General features: G+C 44.7%; 1 protein-coding gene across 1 annotated transcript in view; it reads right to left on the minus strand.

Annotated features, from left to right (window-relative positions):
* Positions 1-2,212: 2,212 nt before the first annotated feature.
* COPA (COPI coat complex subunit alpha) overlaps positions 2,213-24,278 on the minus strand; it is a 329,230-nt gene continuing 307,164 nt past the window's right edge. Inside the window, exons 32-33 of the mRNA XM_068253599.1 lie at positions 21,274-21,468; positions 2,213-2,478 (exon numbers count right to left, since the gene is read on the minus strand). Coding sequence (XP_068109700.1) covers positions 2,419-2,478; positions 21,274-21,468 — 255 coding nt within the window. The 3' untranslated portion in view covers positions 2,213-2,418. The remainder of the gene's footprint in view (positions 2,479-21,273; positions 21,469-24,278) is intronic.

The raw sequence follows: 24,278 nt of genomic DNA on the forward strand, positions 1-24,278 counted from the left end.
GCGATTTTATGGAGCTGTGAATAAATTGTATATTTTTTTACTCTGCATTTGAGTATATGTCCACTACCAGAGGGAGAGATTTCGCCGCTGAGGTTTACTGATGACTATGTTGATGTGCCTGATTTAAAGAACACCTCTGGTGAGCAGGGAAACGTTGGGGGGAGAGTGATCCCCAATCCTGCATGCGGTGGCTGAAAATCCCTTGCACAGTGTGTGTGTTTAAACACAGGGTGTACTAGTGACAAGGGATCATGCGCTATGTGCTTTTATTTCCCTGACCTAGGTGTATGATTAGTTGGCACGACACAGGAAGAATCTTGGACGCGCTGCTGTGAATTTAACTCAGCCTTGTGAGGGGAATCTGTTGGTTTTCACTCTTGGACAGCTGGCCGCATACCAAGTAACAGTATAGGGTGGTGAGCGCTGTATCAGCTTCTGAAAATTTGATAATATCCGACAGGTCCGACTGCCCCGCCGGATCGATTCCCCGCTCGATACCCGCGTGCGGACAGTAGCGGGGAATTGAGCGGAAGATAAGGAAGCGCCAGCGGGGACGAGCGGGAATCGATCTGGACGGCTACGGGGACTCGATCTGACGGCTAATCGAGCCGCCGGATCGCATCGTGTATTCCCAGCATAACAAAGCCTTGTGATTGGTCAAGCAGAGTCCCCTCCATGGTCATCTGGTACATGTCCTGTCTGGAAGACTCTGAGATTGTGCAGTCCACACAAACCAGGGTCATCTTGAGGAGTGAATGGGGGGGGAAGAATCACACTGCTAGCAGCCTCTATGTACATTAAAAGAAATGCCTAACATTCCAGTCAAGCAGACACCACATTAAGCTAACCTCTATTATCGTTTGTGGCTGCTGCTTCTCACTGCCTGGCTGTTCCGTGCACAGTACCCCGGGGCCCCCTCCATGATCTTTCATCCCACGCCAGCTGCCTCCACTGTGTGACCATGACGTCACATCACAGTGCTGGATAAGCCATTGGATATCTGGGCACCTCTGGTTTGCCTGTGAGTGCAGAGATTGGCTGTGCGGTTACACAAGCCTATTTTCAAAATACTGAAGCCTGGCAGCTCAGCAAGTTGTGCTCAAGCCCGGAGAGTAAGTGCGGGCCAGAATTGTTTTTGAGCCCTTCCAGCCTGTTCGCAGCCCACTGCTGCTAGCCTTCCTATCTACAAACTAATGCAGGACGGCTGCAAACGGTAGTAGAGGTGACTCAGAGGGGAGGGAGAGGACTGACTGAAGTGTGCGGTGCAGACTGCACCTGTCAGCATGATGTATAATAGCGCAGTAGGGTGCTTCCACTGTTACAGTATTGCCTCTGTCTGCACTGCACACACTTTACTGTCCCTCAGTCGCCCCTAAATATTGCCGAATTTCTGGCGCCCTAGGCCATGGCCTATGTTGACTTGCCAGAAATCCGGCCGTCAGTATATACCGGTACTTACCATAGACTGCTTCTGGTTGTCTTGTTGTGTGAATATGTTTTTTTGCATATATACACATATAACTTTTCACCTTTTTTTATCTTTTGTTTTATCAAATACACTAATGGGGCTAGTATTAGTATGGTGATATGAGTAAAATAGGGTGGATATAGGAAGAAAATTAATATTCAGATCTTGTATGTCCTGGCATGGTAATCCATGTCAGGACATACAAGATCTGAATATTTATTTTCTTCCTATATCCACTTTATTTTACTCCTATCACCGTATTAATAATGCTAATTTTTAACACAAGATGGCTAAAAGATATATACCATCTTTCCCTGAATATAAGACACTGTCTTATATCCTTCTGTGGGGAGAAGTGTGTGTGTGTGTGTGTGTGTGTGTGTCTGTGTGTGTGTGTGTGTGTGTGTGTGTGTGTCTGTGTGTGTGTGTGTGTCTGTGTGTGTGTGTGTGTCTGTGTGTGTGTGTCTGTGTGTGTGTGTGTGTGTGTGTGTGTGTGTGTGTGTGTGTGTGTGTGTGTGTGTGTCTGTGTGTGTGTGTGTGTGTGTGTGTGTGTGTGTGTGTGTGTGTGTGTGTGTGTGTGTGTGTGTGTGTGTGTTCAACGGGCGCCCTCACAGCTTGAATAACATGTCGCCGCTGACACCGAACAAGTTACTTAGAACGGATGGGGATGCAGCCACAAGCGAGGTGCAGTAAGAGACCACACACCACCCTATACACAAAGCTTCCAAACAAAGAACACAAGCCTTCAATTTAGGTCAACTTTATTTCTCATGTAGACATAACTTGTAGTAATGGATGTGCAAATTAGTAAAATCGACTTCAAATCCATCTATTTCTTGTCAGATGATCATCATCACAAACTTTGTAAAAGACACAAGAAGCACCGTGCTATATATGGTAAACTATGTAGAAAGATAAAAATGGTTAATGGTGGATGGAAGTGCCTCATCCTAACGAAACTGAAGGGGGCTGATCCTCAGACCAATCACATCCTTTCCAATCTCTGTTACCTACATGGAAAAAGAAAGAAAATTAGAGTGTGTCATAGATGCACTTGCAGTCTGGAAGCAATCTAGGGCTTTCTTCATAGCTTACAGGGATGATTAGTACTCTAGTATAATATCCTGTGTACACACCTGCCATTTTGAACATTATAATCCGATAATAATAATCCGAACATTTGTATAGCGCTTTTCTCCTGTTGGACTCAAAGCGCTCAAGAGCTGCAGCCACTGGGACGCGCTCAAGAGGCCACCCTGCAGTGTTAGGGAGTCTTGCCTTGAACTCCTTACTGAATAGGTACTTGACCTAGCCAGGATCCGAACCCTGGTCTCCCATGTCAAAGGCAGAGCCCTTAACCAGTACTCTATAAATCTGAGGAACAACAGGAGACTAGCAAATACAGAGCAGGATGAGCGTTTTCCCAGTGATAACTCTCCAGCCTACTAGTAGGTGTGTTATACCAGATCAGCTGTTTATTCACCATATGCTGATATGTAATTTAGAATACTCCTCAATACTCCTGAGCTCTGACATTCTTTTTTTGAGATTTCTAGCTATAATGTGGACCCTAAGGCAAGACACCGGTCTATCTAACATAGCTAATTTGGGTTCTCACAGGACTTACACAATACTGTTAATTAGGGGACTCGCAGGACTGCGTACGAAGATTAGGGGTGCCTGTAAAAATGGGCATGAGGCAAGACCAATAGTAGAAGATAAGTAAATATATAGGTATTCTACTATCCCCAAATGAATAACAGTAATTACACCAATATTCTACTATTACTCAGTGTAACCCACTTCTCTCAGTAACCCTCCCCTATCTGCTCCTAACACTAATCAGCCCGATCTACTACTATCTAGGGGCACGTGGCTGCATAGTTCTTTCATCTCGGAGCACATGGCTAGTTATTATGTCTTGTGACACCTGGATACAGTATATAATAGAGTATAAGCGGATCACCCAACTTTTACCCACAAAAACTGGGGGAAAAAATTGACTCAAATAACACCCCCTTCTCCACCCAGTGGCCAGAAGGTGCGTTTCCACCCTCTCTATAAGACTACATGGTCCAGATGTCCCCCAAGCATAGTGGAATGTGTCAAAACCTCTCCCCCCTCCCCTGAGAGCGCCCCTCGCCTGTGCAGTAGATGTAGTTACTTGCCCCAATTGTGTTCCCTGTCATATGCCCCCCTGCCAGAGTGGTAAATGTAGTTACTGTCTCTAAGGGCCCTTTTCCACTAGAGCGTTTGCCGAATCGCAAAATCGCAAATTGCTAGCGATTTTAAAATCGCTACGGTTTGCTAAATAACATAGGAATCACGGTAGGTAATTTCCACTACCGCGATTCATTTTGCGATCACCCTGCGGAACGATTTTTGCCGTGATTTTGCTATGCACTGCATAGCAAAATCACGATCGCAAACGTCGGGAAATCGCTGGGAAATTTTGGACTTTGCTGAATTGCAATCGCTAGCGTGTAGCGCGAACGCTAGCGATTGCTAATGGAAAAGGGCCCTTTGTGTGTTCCTGTGTTCAGTCAAGCCCCACACCAACCGAGCAGTAAGTGTAGTTACTGTCATCGACTGTGCTCCCTGTCATGTATTCCACCACCGCAATCTTAAGAGGTAAGTGTAGTTACTGTACATGTGTATTCAGTCATGTGTACACCCCCCACCCCAGCTGGAGCAGAAAGGGATACAGTATAGTTATTGTCCCAGTGTTTTTTATTGCGAGACACCAAGCTACTTAATTTATGTGGGTACCTGTGACTGACTACTTGATTGTTTTATCTGGAGACATATGACTACTTAATTTGTTTTATCTTGAGCCACCTAAACACTCAAATTCACCCATCTGAAAGCATGGGTCTACTGGATTCTTTTATCTTGTGGCATGCATATTGCACCGCTGCGTAATATGTTGGTGCTTTATAAATACAATAAATAAATAAATGCCATTAATTCTGATATGTGGAAGCATGTGATTACTTAATTCTGTTATCTGAAAGCAGGGGAATTCTTTAAGTACCCCTGAACATTTCCTCCCCTTCTAGCGCCCTGAGTCCCCCGCTCTTCTCAGCCATAATATTTGACTGAGCAGAATGTCGATGATGAGCAGGGAGAAAGTGGCAGTTCTTCCTCCTCTCTGCCCATCCTTAGGAATACCCCTCCACTCGCCAGTTATACTTCCCGATGGTGTTACTGCACACAGTAGCGAGCTGCGACGTGTGCGGACTTGTGGTGATTGAGCTTTGAATGAGCCAGAGATCTCCCTGCATGTTTGATTGATACATTGAACCAAGTTTGGCCCAAAATCAGCCAGGCAACTGGTACGGTTTAAAAAAAATAAATAAAGCAGCCACCAGATCCCTTTCAGTTCAGTTGAGTTGATCTTTAATTCCCTTATCTTTGGGCACACGGCTACTTAATTCTTGTATAGGTGGGTCATGATTTGTATAGGTGGATCATGATTACTTAATTTATGTATCTAGGGGGCATAGTGCTATTCAATCATGTTATCTGGGGACCACATATCTGTCTGATAGTAGTACGATCGGAAAGGTCAGAGCTAGACTCCCTCTTTGGCAGTATAATAAATTGCTGTTTTCAACTGGCTGCTGTAAAGTTAATTGACATAGTAGCGGCCGCTGGTGAAGTATTGCGGTAGTGATTCCTTACAGGATGACCACATTTAAATTTACACATGTTGCTATGGAAGCAGCTCACATAACTAAGGGAAGGCACGCTCATTACATTGCAACGAGCGCTGCTAAGTAAGGCATGCATAGCGCACGCTCCTGCACATAAAGCTGCGCTGCTTTAGCAGAGCAATTTTCACTTTTCAGCACTCCTCCCACTAATTTGCCTATAACTTTATTACTACTAATCCCAAAGAAACATTCTATATTTTGTTTTTTTTGCCACCACTTAGGCCTTCTTTGAGTGGTACATTTTGCTAAGAATTATTTTACTCTAAATGCATTTTAACAGGAAAAATAAGAAAAAAAATTATTATTTCTCAGTTTTTGGCCATTATAGTTTTAAAATGATACATTATCTTAATTAAAAACCCACATATTTTATTTGCCCATTTGTTCTGGTTATTAAAACATTTAAAATATTTCTGTAGTACAAATACTTTATTTGGAAATAAAGGTGCATCCATCACTAATTACAAGCCCTCACATATTAAAAAAGTTTAGTCCTTAAAGAGACTCTGAAGCGAGAATAAATCTCGTGTGCCCCTGCTAAAAGGCCGCTATCCCGCGGCTAAACGGGGGTCCCTTCACCCCCAAACCCACCCCTGCAAAATCTACGACCAACTTGGTCGTAAATTTTGCTGCTGCTGGAGGCAGGGCCAACAGCTGCAGCCCTGCCTCTCAGCGGCGCATTGCCGCCTCTTCCCCGCCCCTCTCAGTGAAGGAAGACTGAGAGGGACAGAGGAGAGGCGGAGAAACACGCTGACAGACGCGCGTGAGGCAGGGCTGCGGCCATAAGCCCTGCCTCAATCAGGAAGTGATCCCCGGGACTTCTCAAGGGGATTTGGAGGGTAAGGGACCCTCGTTTAGCCGTAGGATAGCGGCGTTTTAGCAGGGGCACACATGTCCCTGCTATATATAAGAGCTGAACTCTTTAAGGTAAAAATTTATGATTTTTTTCTATTTTAATGGTATACGTGTGGAATGTTTAGGTCTTTTTATAAAAAAAAATATATACTGTATTTAGGTGTAATTTTACTATTTGGCCACAAGATGTGCTTGTGCATAACATTCCTGCGCATACTAACAGCACGTGAGCATGAAGTTATACGTGGATGTGTAACTTAGTTTGATACAATACAATGTATCTGATTGATGCCGGCGATCATTGACAAAGGGACTTGGTGTATGAGCCTTTAGTCTTTGCATTGGGTGTCTGTGTGTGCCACACTAAGCATAGACAACAAAAAGAGGAGAAGAGAACTTGAGATCCACAATTGTGGAAAAATAATCTCAAGGTTACAAGTCCATCTCCAGAGATCTGGATTTGCCTTTGTGTACAGTGTGCAACATTATCAGGAAGTTTGCAACCCATGGCACTGAAGCTAATATCTCTGGGTGTGGATGGACCAAACAAGTTTCAAAGAAATTCAAGCTGCCCTGCAGGCTCAGGGTGCATCAGTGAGAGCGCAAACTATCCGTCAACATTAAAATTAAATAAAACGTTACGGCAGGAGGCCCAGGAGGACTCCACTGCTGACACAAAGACATAAAAAAGCAAGAATACAGTTTGCCAAAATGTACATGAGTAAGCCAAAATCCTTCTGGGAAAACTTGTGGACAGATGAGACCAAGATAGAGCTTTTTGGTAATGCATATTCTACTGTGCACTGAAAATGGAATGAGGCCTACAAAGAACTGAGAAATATGGTGGAGGTTCTAGGATGTTTTGGGGTTATTTTGCTGTCTCTGACACTGGGTGCCTAGAATGTGTTCAAGGCATCATCAAATCTGAGGATTACCAAAGGATTTTGGGTTGCACTGTAGAGCCCAGTTTCAGAAAGTTGGGTTTGAGTCCAAGATCTTGGGTCTTCCAGCAGGACAATGACCCCAAACATACATCAAAAAGCACCCAGAAATGGATGGCATCAAAGCGCTTGAGAGTTTTGAAGTGATCAGCAATGAGTCCAGATCTAAACGACCCCCCCTCAAAAAAAAAATGGTGCAACAATGGAGTACCTGGCTATGGAGGGCCCAAAACAGCGAGTGAAATTTATATAGGTGACAAACAATTTATTCATCTACACCAGGGGTCCCCAAAATGTTTTGGTCAAGGGCCGGGTCAACATACTTCAGGCTGCTGGGGGGCCAGAACATACATAAAATGATGTTGACAAACATTACATTGAATCTAGGTATTGATTTCCCTCAAACATGCCCAGAGGACAACGCCCAGCAGCAGCCAGTCAGTCAGTCATGTGGCACCCAAAGAACACCTGTGTGCAGAAGCATACCCTGGTGACAACCTTTCGTCCAGTTGGACAGCAGTGTCACCTGATGCAGAATTGGATTGGATGCCAGTAAAAAACTGCTTGCTGGCTTCTAAAGTATGTGGATGGGTGGTGCCAGCACTGCTATTCTATATGTGGGCCACCAATATTTTAAGGTGCAGTGGGCCACATCTATAAGTTATACATTTTATGTTGGGGGGGGGGGGGGGCAGTGAAAAAGCCTCGGCGGGCCACATTTGAGGACCACTGAACTACACTAATCCATGACTCCTAGTTCGCAGGTTATTACACATCCTAATTGGATTAAACAATAGCAGCTTGGTATAAAAAAGAATTAAAAAAAGATAAGGTTTATTAGTACAAAAAAAGTGACATTAAAGAGGAACTCCAGCCTAAACAAACATACTGTAATGACAGCATGTTTGTTTAGGCTGGAGTTCCTCTTTAATGTCACTTTTTTGTACTAATAAACCTTATTTTTTTTTTATTCTTACATTACATTATGTTAATTAAAATAGATAGGTAATATAATCTCTTACCCACACTGTTTTAAAAGAACTGGCAACAACCCATAGGGGATATAGATTGAGCTTTGTACAGTGGCCTGACGAAGGGCGTCTGTGTGCCCGAAACGAGCGCGTCGTTGCCTAGAAATCAAATGTATTAAGCATATATTGCTAATTGAGCACTTTATCCCTGTTTTTGGATGCCTTTATTGAAATTGAAATAAGGAGCCCCTTAGAGATTTTTATGGAAATACCTTGTATTTATGTCAAATAAAGATTTTTGTACCGTAAGACTTTGCAAGTTGCCTACTTTATGGTCCTTTCTACATATACAAAAAGAGTCTGCGCCCCAGTTAACAGCCAAGGCTTATCGGCTCACGGCGTTGTACATTGCTTATGGCGCAGCAAACAGGCAGCGTGGCTGAGTACTCCAACGCATTTCTCGCCACTCAGATGGGCAGTTCCTCAGGGTCTGATGAAACTGCTGAGCTAGTCAGTCTATATTGTCCATGTCCCTACTCTTATGAAGCCACCACCATCGAGGAGGGTAATTTTAAATTTGCTCCGTATGCACGGTGAATAGAGAAGTCTTAATCCCATTGAACACCTGTGGAGAGATCTTAAAAACTGCTGTTGGGAAAAGGCACCATTCCAATATGAGAGACCTAAAGCAGTTTGCAAAGGTAGGAGTGGTCCAAAATTCTGGGTGAGAGGTGTAAAGCTTTTTTATGGTTATAGGAAGCAACTGATTTCAGTTATTTTTTCCAAAGGGTATGCAACCAAATGTTAAAGAGAACCTGAGGCGGATTTTTAAAATCTTAATAGGACACAGAGGCATGTTCTGTGCACAATGACATGCTCTGTGTCCTTCTGCTGCAGCCGCCAGTCCCCCCGGTTCTGCTGTCCCCCCTGATAATAGCACCAGGCTAGTGACAATCTGCTTGCCGCTAGCCTGCTGTTTACCTGGCATGTATAAATCAGTATCTCGTCCATTACATGGCTCACCCCGCTGTTCCCCGCCTACGCTAGCTTCCTGCAATCGGATGCTAAGCCGCGACTCAGGAGTACTTCCATTATGTCCAATTTGCTTTTTTTCCTCCTTTTTTGTTTTGTTCCAATACACATAAAGGGAATAAACTCACTTGGCCTAGTACAACAAACCAACACCCCCACCCACACTGCAGGTCACACTCTCGACCTTATATTCACCAAATCCACCTTTGCAGACCTTGACATCGCACCCTTTCCACCCTCAGACCATCACCTTCTCACCTTCAACCTCCTCACGGAAGGCACCTCCAAACTACCCGCCCACCCACCCAGTCGATGGCAGTGAAACCTACGCAAGCTCAACCCTAGCGTCCTTGCATGCCCTCGCCGCCATTCTCCCCACTCTAACCTGTCCTAATCTTGCTGCAGCTCAGTATTGCCAAACTCATCAGCCCTAGAGAAAGCTGCTCCACCAATATTTGCGACGCAACCGCCCCCCTAACCCCCAGCCCTGGCGCACTACCCAAACTCGCAACCTCCAGAGGGAAACATGCGCCACTGAACGGAAATGGAGGAAAACTAAACTTAATCAGGATTTCCTACAGTACAAGACTAAGCTGCTGCAGTTCCACACTGCCCTTGCTCATGCGAAGCAGAAATACTTTACCAAGCTCATCGGAGCACAAGTTTCGTACCCCTGGCGTCTTTTTGCCACTTTCAACTCCCTGCTTAAACCCACCCCCCCTACCCTCCGTTTCCTCCCTCTCTGCCACAGATTTAGCCACCCACTTCACCAACAAAATTGTCTCCATCCGTCAGGAAATATCCAATCTTCAATCTTCACCTCCCACCCCCTCCTCCTCCACCCTATCCTCCCCTCACCTCCTTCACTCCTACTACCTCTGAGGAAGTCAACCACCTACTGCAGACTTCCCATACCACTACTTCCCCCCCTTGACCCCATCCCTTCTGATTTACTCCAGCCTCACTTCACGGAATTGGCCCCATTCCTCACTACCCTGTTCAACCTCTCCCTATCCACAGGCACCTTCCCCTCAGACTTCAAACAGGCCAATGTACTACCCCAGCTCAAGAAACTCTCCCTCGACCCTTCGCTACCCTTCAACTACCGCCCTATCTCCCTCCTCCCCTTTGCCTCAAAACTCCTTGAGCGTCTGGTTCACAAACGCCTGACCCAGTACATCAATGCAAACTCACTGCTAGACCCACTGGAATCTGGAATTCGGCATGCCCACTCAACCGAAACTGCTCTCACCAAAGTGGTCAATTACCTTGCCTTAGCTAAAGCTGAATCCTCCATTCTCCTCCTCCTTGACCATTCAGTAGCTTTTGACATAGTAGATCATCCCCTACTCCTCCAGTCCCTCCAGTCCATGGGCATTCACGATCTTGCCCTGAATTGGCTTTCATGCTACCCCTCCAACTGCTCTTTCACAACCTCCTTCAATGAGTCCTCGTCCACCCCCAACCACCTCTCTGTGGGAGTCCCCCAAGGCTCGGTCCTTGGCCCCCTACTGTTCTTCCTATACACATCCTCCATTGGCAAGGTTATCTCCTCCATGGGTTTTAACTATCATCTGTATGCAGATGACACGCAGATCTACCTCTACACCCCTGACATATCCACCACTTCCATGGACAAGGTCTTCTCCTGCCTATCAGCCATCTCCTCCTGGTTGTCCGCTAGGTTCCTGAAACCAAATCTAGATAAAACCAAATTTATGATCTTCCCACCCCGGCCATCAATGAACCTCCCAGATGTGCATGTCACTGTTAACCACACTACCATTCGCCCTACCTCTCAAGCCCGCTGTCTAGGTGTCACCATGGTTCCGCACTCTCCTTCACTCCCCACATCCAAAACCTCACAAAGTCCTTCAACTTCCACCTTAGTAACATCTGTAAGATTCGCCCTTTCCTGACCTTTGCCACCACCAAACTCCTCATCCATGCCCTCATAATTTCCTGCTTTGACTACTGCAATGCCCTTCTGTCTGGTCTCCCTATGACCCGAATAGCCCCACTGCAGTCCATCATGAATGCGGCAGCCAGAATTATCCACTTCTCCCATTGCTCCACCACGGCGGAACCCCTCCTTGAATCCCTCCACTGGCTTTCTATCCAGTCTAGAATCAGATTCAAGATACTGTGTCTGACCTACAAATCTGTCCAACCTACATTTCTGATCTTACTCAGAGGTACACACCTAGCCGCTCACCCCGCTCTTCCAATGAACTTCGCCTGACCGCCCCCCCCCCCCGCATCACCCAGTCCCACGCACGCCTCCAGGACTTCTCAAGAGCTGCTCCAACACTATGGAATGCCCTACCTCCACCCATTAGGGCAGCTCCCTCCAACATCTTCAAGAAGGCCCTCAAAACTCACCTTTTCACTCTGGCCTACTAACCCTCACAAGTGCTCTAAACCCACAGCTGAACTCTGGTCCCCTACCTCGCGTGTCCCTACCTCTCCCTCTAGACTGTAAGCCTTTGGGCTGGGTCCTCCCCCTTTTGTGTCCTACCTGATCATGCACCTCCATTACTGCTATGCATTTGAGTGAACCTAACTTGCCTAATCTCCATGCTCCCATCCAGTGACTGATTAAGCATTACCTTGTACTCATACTGTGCTGCATGATCTGGTTTTTCTTGTATTCCTGTATTGTCATATTGCTGTATGTTACCCCTAAATATTGTCTGTAACCTAAACTTATGTCCAGCGCTGCGTAATATGTTGGCGCTTTATAAATCCAATAAATCCAAAAAATAAATAAATGTGTATAGCAAAATGTGTTCCTGCAATACTTTACTGTAAGAATTACTTGATTTTTTGAAAATATTTCTGGGGTGCTAACAATTTCGGCCATGACTGTATATTATGTGGTTGGTGCACATTAATCCCTCTCTTTTTGTTAAATCTTTTATCATTTGGATCCATGGTGTCATCATTTAGGTCCACTTTGGGACTCCCTAATGAAATCTGACATGACAAAAATTCATCATATAGAAGTAGTCCCGACTTACCAACGCCCGACTTATGAAAAACCTGTCTATACAAATGGCCCAATCCTGTCGCAATGACGTTATTTCCGCATGGGGAAAGTTTGAAGAAGCGGCTTCAAACTACCGCCGAGTGCCGGCGAGTGTCCCAGCAGCAGTGCTGGACTCACCTCCGAACTGAGTCCAACACTGTCTGTCATCCTCTCTTCACTACCAGCTCCCTCTAGTGTACAGCATCGCTTCGTTTCGCTTCTTGTATGTCATGTAACATAATACAGGAAGCAAAGCAATGCTGTATGCTAGAGGGAGCAGGAGGCGGAGTGTCTAGACCGACATTGCTGGACTCGCGCTGAAAGGAGAGTCCAGAGGGTACAACCAGAGGCACAAATGGGGTAGAGGCACAAATGGGCTACAAACGGAGGCAGAGAGGGGGGTACAGTGGCACAGGGGGCACATACAAAGGCACAAGGGGTAAACACAGAGGCACAGAGGGGGTAAAGAGGCACAGGGGGTACAAACACAGGCACAGAGCGGGGGTACAAACACAGGCACAGAGCGGGGGTACAAACACAGGCACAGAGCGGGGGTACAAACACAGGCACAGAGCGGGGGTACAAACACAGGCACAGAGCGGGGGTACAAACACAGGCACAGAGCGGGGGTACAAACACAGGCACAGCGTGGGTACAAACACAGGCACAGCAAAAGTAGTACAGAGGCGCCAACAGGGTTTTTACCCTGTTGGCGCCTCTGTACTACTTTTGCAGTTGTTTCCACCCCTGGTGGAGGGGAATTCTTCTTTTTTCCCAATCTACAGAGAGCAACTTCTTAATCCTGAGTGGGGACAGGTCTAATCTCCTCACCTGCCTTCATAGTGGTTACCTGGACGGTAACCCTTGTTTGTGAGTATAACCTACTTATACTTACCTTCCATACCCAATTTACAGTACATACTACACTATACTGGGCTCTCGGCGTCTTCCCTTATATTTAAACACAGGGACAGAGGGGGTATAAACAGAGTGGGGACAAGAACTCCTCAGTCAAAAATCCCAACTGCAATGCACTGCTATAATATTTAAAGAACTGTAAAGGAAAAAAACAAAAACAAAAACTTCATTTACCTGGGGCTTCTTCTGACCCCCCAGAGAAGTCTTGTACCTGCGCCGGGACAAAACAATCCTCTGGTCCCCCGCTGCGGATTTCTTTGCGACTTCAATGTCATGGGCCACTGCGCCTACACGGCCCTGGCTGTGCATGGCCTTGCTCCCGCTCACATTGCTGGGAGCATACTGTGCAGGATGCAAAAAACGGAAGTGAGCCGTGGTGGGGGACCAGAGGATTGTTTTGTCCCGGCCCGGGCACAGGACATCTGCGGGGGGCTGGTAGAAGCCCCAGGTAAGTTAAACTTTTGGAGGGGGGGGGGGGGGGGGCGTGTCTGCCGCGCTTAAAGGTGGCTGGATAGTGTACTGGTTAAGGGCTCTGCCTTTGACATGGGAGACCAGGGTTCGAATCCTGGCTAGGTCAAGTACCTATTCAGTAAGGAGTTCAAGGCAAGACTCCCTAACACTGCAGGGTGGCCTCCTGAGCGCGTCCCAGTGGCTGCAGCTCTTGAGCGCTTTGAGTCTGACAGGAGAAAAGCGCTATACAAATGTTCGGATTATTATTATTATTATTATTATTATTACACACTGGACGCAGGCTAGAAGAGCTCCGCAGTAATCCCTAATAAAAAGCGACTTAAAGAGACTCTGTAACAAAATTTTAAGCCTTATTTCTTCTATCCTATAAGTTCCTATACCTGTTCTAATGTGGCCTGTCTTACTGCAGCCTTTCCTACTTGCACTGTCTCTGTAATAAATCTTATCTCCTTTCCTCTGTCGTGTCTGTCGGGCAGAGGCTGGAATGTGTGGAATGTGCAGCACTGTTTGTCATTGGCAGAAGCTTTACACACCCCCTCCAAGCTCTGCAATAGTCACACAGTAAGCTAGTTCTCAGCCTATGATACTCTGGTTAGAAGCCAGGCTTTTGTTTGTAAACACTGCCTAAAACTGTTCATTACAACCCAGGATTACAGCAGGGAGTGGCAGAAACACCACAGAGGGGTACAGGAGAAAATAAGGAATAGAATGGTATGCTTTTTATTTGTAAGAATATTAGAGTACAGATTCTCTTTAAAGCGGTATCGTCACCATAAAAATCAAATTTCAACAGCAACTGGTCTAAGTGTATTAAGTGATAAAGATGCTAATCCTGCATTCAAAATTTTCAAAACGTTTTCTGCTGTTATGATTTGGAGTTATCATATACCTTAGGAGCACTGGCTCTTTAGTAGTCGGTGCCAAAGAATTGCATGCTGGGGGTTCTTTTTATCTATAATATATTCCTGCTCTTCCCTTTATTTCCCTGCCTGCTGCTTATCTGAAACCTAATCCCCTAATCACTTGTGTTTACAAGCAAGGCTGAGGTGACTCAGCGATTGGAGGAGACAAGAAAAAAAGTAAAGGGCAGAAATGACATCACGAGTTAGCCTTTACTGTGGGCAAAAGACATGGCACCCACCAGGAACAGAATTCTCGTCATTTACTATAAAACATTCACTGAAATCAAAACATGGACAGTACAATACATGTGTTATGTAAGTAGATCAAGTATTTATCTACTTATATATGTGTTTTTTTCCCCTGGAATAGTATGGCTGATCCTACTGCTTTAAGAGCAGCCAATCGGAACAAATCAGCTCCTAACCATGCCTGAAACCCCGATGGACATGGAAATCAACAAAAAAAGGAAGATGGGACAAGCCAAACCCCAGAAAATACCGGAGATCTTTGCCGGATTACAAGCGAAAGCAGGTAGTAAAGATGGCGTCGGTCATGGAGCGCTCCTACCTCAGCCCGCAGTGAGTACAAACGGGAACGAAGTTTCCCCCTCTTTACCTCACACATTGCATACTACCCAGGGCGACTCCTCTCCCGATGCGACTTCTCCAGCCTCATGCAGCCCAGTTAAATCGAGGCAGAGGCTGTCAGCACATGAAGACCAGACAGGGCCTGATAACATGCCGACCCCTCCCCTCTCTGCACACGGAGCAGCGCTGGAACTATTCCCGGCTACCGAGCAGGCCCTGACACAATCATACATGAAAGAGCTCCTCATGTCTCTCAAAACCTCTATAGCAGCAGAGATAGCTGCAGTAACTAACCACTTCCAACAATCTGTCAGCCTCCTGGGGGATAGAATCTCTACAGTAGAAACCACTGAATACAACAAGTCAGCAGATTACATGGAGGAAACACAGAATTACATCACATGGCTTAAAATGAAAGCAGCAGATTTAGAGGATAAAAACAGAAGATCAAACCTGAAATTTAGAGGGATAGATAAGACAGCAACCCTAATTCAAACAATACATCCAACAGCTGATTCATACTGCTCTGCCGCACCTATCGGATATAGAACTATCCATAGAAAGAATCCACAGGCTCCCTAAACCAACACATCTGCCTGCCAGTTCTCCAAGAGACGTTATCTGCAAATGTCTCTTTTATCCAACTAAAGAAAATATCCGGCTTTATCTCAAACAAAAAGGGTCTCTACCTGACCCCTTATAAGAACATCACACTCTATTCAGATCTGTCCCAAGCCACACTAGCCAAACGTAAATCCCTTCTTCCAATCACCAAAACCCTGCGTGATAACAATATTCCTTATCGCTGGGGATTCCCCACTAAAATACTAATCAATAAGAATGGAAACCTATTTTCCATCTCGTCCATGGATGATGGCAACAAGCTTTTCTCCTCATGGAACCTTAAGATATCAGAAACAGGCCCAAAAACAGGGAAATCTGCACCCTCAGCAAAAGTTCTGCAAGATTGGCAACTAGTTTCCTAAAGGGGTATTGCTGACCCCTGGACAACACTTGTACCACTGAGAAATGGCGAGTTCTGACTTCCTTATGCTAAGGACTTGCCCAGTTCCCCCCACTGGAGTTCCTTTATGCAGCCTTCGGAATCTCTCTCTTTCTGTACTTGTATATCAGAATCTGGATCATCATCCAAGAAAATCTACTTATGATCAATGCACTCACAATAGATCTGCATCCTACCTGTCCCCTTCTCCACTCCCTTGGAAGTGAATCTTGAAGTACCTCAACTGTTCAGTACAATGCTTTCTACTCCCCACAAAACACATCATCCACCATTTAAAAAATGCTGATATGTACCTCTATGAATGTTAAAGGACTAAACACCCCAGCCAAAAGACAATAATTATGGAAAGAGGCAACTCGCCAACGCACGGACATCTTATACATACAAGAAACCCACTTTCAAGATGGCAGAGCACCCATATGCCAAAACACCAACCATCCCCGATCATCTTCAACAACTCACCAAAAAAGAAATTTGGAGTTTTGATAGCTTTCCATAAAGACCTGGATGTTAAAATCACACATGAAGAAAAAGACTCCCAAGGCCGAAATATTCTTCTCTGCTGTTTAATTAATGACTCTCCTCACACTCTGGTGAATCTATACGCACCCAATAAAGGCCAAATTAAATTTCTAAAATTGTTTTAAACCAAAGTCATAGCCATGAACCCCCCCCCCCCCCCCCGGTTGATAATTTGAGGAGACTTTAACATAATATATGACCAAAAACTAGACTTATCTAGCGGTAAAGGGAGACCCTCTAAGATACTTTCTTCTTTATTGGCCAAAATGGATCTATACGACCCCTGGAGAGAGCAAATCATGGAGAAGAAAAGGACTACACCAGGATAGATGTTTTCCTGTTGGATAGGTGTTCCCTCCAAACAGTCACAAACTCCAAAATAGGCAATATAACATGGTCTGACCTACTTGATTTGAGGCAAAAAATGAGGATCGCCCTAGCAGCGGATTATGTTTTCCGACTAGCAAGATTAAAAATGACTCAATATCATCAAAACAATAAAGCCAGTCCATTACTAGCCAAATTTATCAAACACAAACAAGCTCAGTGTTCTCCCCAGAAATATTTTCCAGCCGGGTGGCATGGAAAAGTAGCCGGGTGGTGAAGTAAGGTCACGATGCTTGCTACTGGGTTGTCTGGCGATCAGCAAAGAGCTGGAAAATCCCCTGAAAAGCAGTCCAGTGTGAATGGGGGCTTAGTGCCATAGCCCCATCATCACATGCATGACTGTGACAATGACCAGACATCATTCACCACGCATGCTATGTACATGACTCCTGCTGCTGTACACACACTAGGAGGAGGAGAACAGTGCGGACTAAAGCTGATCACACAGGCAGACACCAGGGGTGGTGAGAACCCCAGAGGGGAATTTAGCAAAAACAAGGCTAACTTAATTTGTGAGCATACAAGTTAGATTTTCTTTATAATGCTTAGTACATACAATGCAATTTTCATTCAGATTGGTGTTCAAATTGATTATTTCCGACAGGTCTGATCTGATTTTTGATTGTTTTTCTGATCGATTTTGTATAGAAGTGATCAGAACGAGTGGAAATCAGATTGGACCTGTCGGAAATAATCAAATGGACCGTTAATCTGACAGAAAATTGCATCGTTGTGTATTAAGCATAACAGCTGAGACAAGACAGCTAAACCAAACATTTAGCCATTCATGTGCAGATTGCGAAAGCTGGATGTTGCAACGATTTAACTGAACAATCAGAGAAAGACATTTGGTAGTTTGTGATAGAGTGCAGGGACAGCAGTGTTATGTGTATGTAGTGAGACAGGAGCCAGAGTGAATGCCAAGTACCAGGCTCCTCTTGCAGCTGGCTGTAAACTGCTCATTTATCATGACATCTTTTGCAGTGTTTAATGGGGTATAATCCGAATGAGTTGTGAATTCTTAATGCTTGAACTAATTTAGAGTAAATAAACTTTTTGATGTGTTAATGAGTCCACGCTTTAAAGCTTATTTGATGAATGAAAGGGGGATAGGGGGCCTTGTGCTTCTGCACTGATGAGGAGAGGAGGAGGGGAGCTTCTGCCCACTGCAGTGATCGGGGAGATAAATGATTTATCAGAAGGAATAGAGCCATGCAATTCAAGACCTCTCTGCTCCTGTGTACGGCCGCTCACCAGCTCCTTCATAGTTCCCGCAGTTCCGGCTCATCCGCGCTGTGCTCAGTTCTTGTGCTTTCCCCGCCCCTCCACCACGCTGATAGGAAGGAGGGGAGGAGGAGAGGCTGCAAACTGCTCTGACAGAGCGCTGCTGTGTTAATGAGAACATCAAAAAGTTTCAGCCTTGCAAAAGGCTATGTAAATAATCCGGGTGGTCAAATGAATCACCTGGGCAGCCACATGATTCACCCGGGCGGCGCGCCCACTTGAAAGGCTCTGGGGAGATCACTGAAGCTAAAGCCAAAATCCTAAAACTCACCCACCCGTTCACAAAACTATCTCTTACCAATCCTCAAGACATAGCAGATGCCTTCAGTGATTTCTATGCGGCCCTATATAACCTAAATAAAGACACTGCTATACCACAACCCACTCCCAAACTAATTGAACAATTCCTGGCAAAAACTAACCTCCCGACCACTTCGGAAAACCAAACCTCTACTCTAAATGCGTTAATTACTACATCAGAAGTACTAAACACAATTCTAAAATCTAAATCTAATCCATGTGTCCATGTATCCATGTGTTAGAATGGCCCAGTCAAAGTCCAAATCTAAATACAATCGAGAATCTGTGGCAAGATCTGAAAACTGCTGTTCACAAACGCTGTCCATCTAATCTGACTGAGCTGGAGCTGTTTTGCAAAGAAGAATGGGCAAGGATTTCAGTCTCTAGATGTGCAAAGCTGCTAGAGACATACCCTAAAAGACTGGCAGCTAGAATTGCAGCAAAAGGTGGTTCTACAAGTATTGACTCAGGGGGGCTGAATAATTACGCACACCCCACTTTGCAGTTATTTGTAAAAATGTTTGGAATCATGTATGGTTTTCGTTGCACTTTTCACATGTACACCACTTTGTATCGGTCTTTCATGTGGAATTCCAATAAAATTGATTCAGGTTTGTGGCAATAATGTGACAAAATGTGGAAAACTTCAAGGGGACCAATACTTTTGCAAGCCACTGTATCTACTACCTAACCCAGTTTTGCACACTGCATCTAAAACACAAAAAGAAGAGGAACAAGAAAGTATATCGCTAAACCCAAGGTTCACCCCAACTCCCCCCCCCCCCCCCTCCCCATCACCTTCTCTGATAAACAGATCTATTTGTGGACACACCCAGATCTGCTTGATAAACACTCAAGATAGAGATCTGGCTACTGTCCCTTTACTTTTAAAACTAACACTCACACATTCTTATTCACTAGTACACAACCTCAAAATGTGAACACCGCTGCACCTGACTCCACTGTTGAATGGGAATAGCTTAGACCAGGCTTTCTCAACCAGGGTTCCCTAGAACCCCAGGGTTCCTTGAGGACTCTGCAGGGGTTCCTTGGCATTTTCCCCCATCGTGGGGGAAGTATAATAGAGCACACTATAATAGGTGGTACTGTAACAAGAAGCACTAAATTGGGGCATCAGGAGACGGTATAATGAGTGGCAGTGTAATGGGGGTAGTGAAATAAACAGCCACACATACTTTTAAAGACCATGCCTCCTGCAAAATAAATGCAGGGGTTCCTCGAAACTAAAAAATTGTTTGCAGGGGTTCCTTGAGATCCAAAAGTTTATGTGCAGGGTTCCTCCACGGTAGAAAGGTTGAGAGAGGCTGGCTTAGACTATTCCCATAAGAATTTTCTACTTGAATTTTGCATACTACAGTTTGATATAGAATGTTATGTTAAGAGACCAGTTTATTGCAGTAACTTACTTCTGAATAAGTATGGTTATAACCAAGTTACCAACCACTGATTACTTATTGATTTAGTGTTTTCTATATATACTATAATTAATAAGGAATTACTGTTCTTTTCCTTGTATTGTTGAAATTCCAATAAAAATTATTGAAACAAAAAAAACAACTTTTTTTTTTTTTTTTTACCTTACAGTTCTCCCTGAGGGCTCGTTTCCACCATAGCGAATCCGCATGCGGCGCCGACATGCGGATTCGCTTGGTACATTGAAGTGGCCGGTGCTGTTTCCATATGTGCGGCGTGCGGGAGCGATTTGGCGGCGGGCCAAATCTGCACGACAGGACCCACAGAATTCACCTGCGTCGGGAATCCGTGCGAATCGCCGCTAATGTATTTAATAGGAAAAACGCATGCGTTTTTACATGCGCTTTTACCCGCGATTCGCGTGCGATTTCGCACCTTTTTCAATGTTATTTTGCCCTGGCAGTGTCATGGTTAATTTCGCATGGCACCCTGCCATGCGAAATCGCATGCAAAAATGCGGGTAAAAACGCATGCGGAAACGCATCCGCATGCGTTTTTACAAGCGTCGGGATGCCGGCGAAATCGCGTCGCAACAGTGGAAACGAGCCATTAGTCCTTTAAGAAGGGAGCGAAATTCTAACCTGCATTAAGTCCCATAAGAGTCAAGTCAAAACGTGTTCATCATTGGATAAGGATAGAAGATAATCACGCGTACAGCAAATGGCAACAACACACAAAATGGTCACAGATGGCTGGAGTATTTCTACTATTTTGGGTATCGACTCAAATATAAATTCTTGGAATAAGCAGTGTGTGAGGGATTCGTTTACAAATCTTTATTGACCTATCAATTTCATTGTGACAAGAAAAAGTCATCATTCTTACAAACATGGTTTCAAAGCACAAAATGAAATGGCAGCCTCCATATTCTAAAGATTTACTACAGATATCAATAGTGATAGCAGTAGAGTATTGTACCAGGTTTGCTATCAGTAAAAGCAAGGCATTTTGAATCAGGATGATACAGTTTATTGGCTAATTTAAAGCGAGTCTGAAGGGATTATAAAAATAAAAAACAGATATGCGCTTAAGGAGAGGGAAGGCTCTGGGGCCTAAGGAGCCTTCCCGTTGCTTCCATAGAATATATATAGAATCTATGGAAGCAACGGGAAGGCTCCTTAGGAGTCGGATGATTTTTTACCCAATCCATAGCCATGCAAGGTCTGAGCAATTTTGGGTACCTGGAGTCAGTGTTTGAGTTAATGGTTTCATAAACTAAGGGGTTGGAGTTGGATGATTTTTGTACTGACTCCACAGCCTTGGATGTATTAATTATATTATATTAAAAAGCATGATTGTATCTACACAGCTGGCAAACATCTGCATGATTTAAATGTTTTCATAGCTCAAGTCATAGGATATGTGTACTTACTGTGGTTACTCTGCAGATCTGTCCTTTGTACTCTGGACTGTAGCATGCACCACTCAGTGGACATTTTTCCACTGGTTTTCCCCGATAAATCGGCTTGTATGAGGCAGCACAAATGTCAAAGGGGTTGTGCATGTCATAATTGAGCTGGTAGGTATTCGTCAAGTTCTTCTCACATGCTGCCAGAATCTTGCGGGTCTGTTTCAGGATAAAAGTGATAAAGATTATAAAGGTGATTGTAAATTTACTAGTGACTACTAAAAGTGGTGCTCATCCCTCATAAAAGTTATGTGCTAGAAAAGATACCACACATAAAAGGTGTGTACTAATTTTTTAATTTCTGGGGCAGGGGGAAAGATGAATATGCAGGGACCAGTTAAAGGATACGTCAAGGCACAAAAATAAAATAACTTCCACTCACCTGGGGCAGGACGGCTCCAGCCCCTGACAGCTGTCCTGTGTCCTCGCCGCAGCTTCGGTGACACCCGGTCTTCTCCGCTGCAGAAGCCGACCTCGTAACCCCCCCCCCCCCCCCTCTGGTAAAGGGAGGTCCTAAACTACCAGGAAGTTTTTCTTTTCCCGAAAGGGTTTCCTAACAAACTATCTTTCTGGTTATTTACATCCGTTTTAAAGGTTAGAACCGAACAATTGCTCACCGTCAAAGCAGCACACAGAGTTGGTCCTTGGAGGCTAAATCACCCTCCCAGGTCCTGAGCCATACTGACCTCCAAATTGGCCAGTGCTGAAGCTTTACTTTCAGATCCAACTGACTCCGCTGAAGCATCAGCTAAAAATGCAGCTGCCTTAAAGGGAACCTGAAGTGAGGGGGATATGGAAGCTGCCATATTTATTTCCTTTTAAGCAATACCAGTTTCCTGACTATACTGCTGATCCTCTGCATCTAAAACTTTTAGCCATATACCCTGAACAAGCATGCAGCAGATCAGGTGTTTGACATTTTCGTCAGATCTGACAAGATTAGCTTCATGCTTGTTTCTGGTGTGATTCAGACATTACTGCAGCCAAACAGATCCACAGGGCTGCCAGGCAACTGGTATTGTTTAAAATGGAAATAAATATGGCAGCCTCCATGTACTTCTCGCTTAAGGTTCCCTTTAAAGAGGAGCGGTCAACCATACTATGTCAGAGAAAAAAACAACACATATATAAGTAGATAAAGACGGTTAAAGACGGTTCTGTAATACCTTTAACCAGGCTTTAAAGTGACGCTGAAGGGAAAAAAAAAAACCCAAACACTTATGTTATAATGAATTGTATGTCTATTACAGATAATTAATAGAACATTAGTAGCAAAGACAACCACAGTAGGGTCGGAGACCTCAGAGAAGCTCTTTTGATTAGATAGCTGACGTTTCTCAACTCCTCCTGTACTGGAAACAATATGAGACTCATAGCTTTGCTATTAATGTTCTATTATTTCTTAAGGTAGCCATAAATTAGGCAACTTCGATCGACCATCATAATCGAATCAGATGAATATTGGTGCCGCCTAATGCATGCCTGAACATCAATGCGACCAATTTTGGTACTAAATTGGTCGTATAAATCGATCGCACAGGCTGCAAGATGTTGGGCCAACTTGCTCGATCGGATCCGCAGCAGTAATGACGTGCAATTTTGGGGCAAACGTGACAAAACACTCCCTAATGTTAAATGTCCCCCCGATGCCCAGTGCAAGTTATACATTACCTATCCGCTGTCTTCGCTGGCTCCAGGCACACTCCGCTCTCCATACACGCGCTCCCAACGTGGTTGCCTAGTAAGGGAGTGCATGTGACGTCAGACGTCACACACGCAGCCACTTTACTAGGCAATCACGTGACGCGCGTATATGAAGAACAGAGTGCGCCTGGAGACACCAGAGGCCGCGGACAGGTAACGTATAACTTGCACTGGGCACCGGGGGACATTTAACATTAGGGGGATAACACCGGGCGGTGATGTAATCAGATGCGGCATCACAAGGCCAATTCCTGATCAATTTCAGCATGAAATTGATCGCGAAACGGCCTGCAGTGTATGGGCAGCCAACAGATCTCTCTCTAATTAGATTAGAGAGAGGATTTGTCTCTTGGTCGAATCTGCCCATCATTGCTAGATGTATGGCTACCATTAGCTGTACTACACATACAATTCATTATCTCATAAGTTTATTTTCACTTCAGATTCCCTTTAAGATTGTGTGCTACACAAACAGAGGAAATACCTCCCAAATTCTTTCTGTCCACAAAATCTCTCAGCAACCCCGCATCCTTGAAGTGTGCATTCTTATCATGAGTCGGAAGGGCATACATTTTTGGACATTTAGTCCAAGCAACAAATAAGGAGGAGGCACTCAAGTGGCTTTTGAATTTGCATTTATCAAATCTCAGCAATACACTACACATGTTGGGGTGTTGTGTATTGATTTGATAAACGCAAGTTTAAAAGTGCCTCATTATCCGTTGATTTGTCTCTGTGTGGAGTGGTGAACAACAGGAGGATGGAGCACCGGCTACTTGAGCCTGATCACGTTTTAACACACAGTTTACACGCAATCACCTTTCTACTCGTGCACATTTAGTCCAAGGCCTGATGTTCTCATCCTTTTCCACTTTAGGTTTTTGGATGCAAGTCTCACACCCAAATTAGTTACACTGTAGGTTCCTGGATGTGAGACTTACGTCCAGCACTAAAATCCACCGCCTCGATCTCGCGCCTGCACACACGCACCCCCGGCACTCATGCACTTGCACGCTCGTGCACTGATCCCATTGTCACAGATTGTTGCTAGCAGCAGTCATTCACATTAAGTTACAATGATTTTTTTTATTTAAAGTGACAGTGTAAACTTTTCTAAAAAGTTTTTTGTGTGAACTTTTAACCCCTACCAAACTAATTAACCCCTTGTGACACCTATACTTGGCCTGAAGATTCTTAGACACTTGTAATGGCTATCGTGATCGGATGCGATAATTATGGCGACAGCTGTATAGATACATCAAACT

This window comes from Hyperolius riggenbachi, chromosome 9 (assembly GCF_040937935.1).
Source record: "Hyperolius riggenbachi isolate aHypRig1 chromosome 9, aHypRig1.pri, whole genome shotgun sequence".
Taxonomy (NCBI): domain Eukaryota; kingdom Metazoa; phylum Chordata; class Amphibia; order Anura; family Hyperoliidae; genus Hyperolius; species Hyperolius riggenbachi.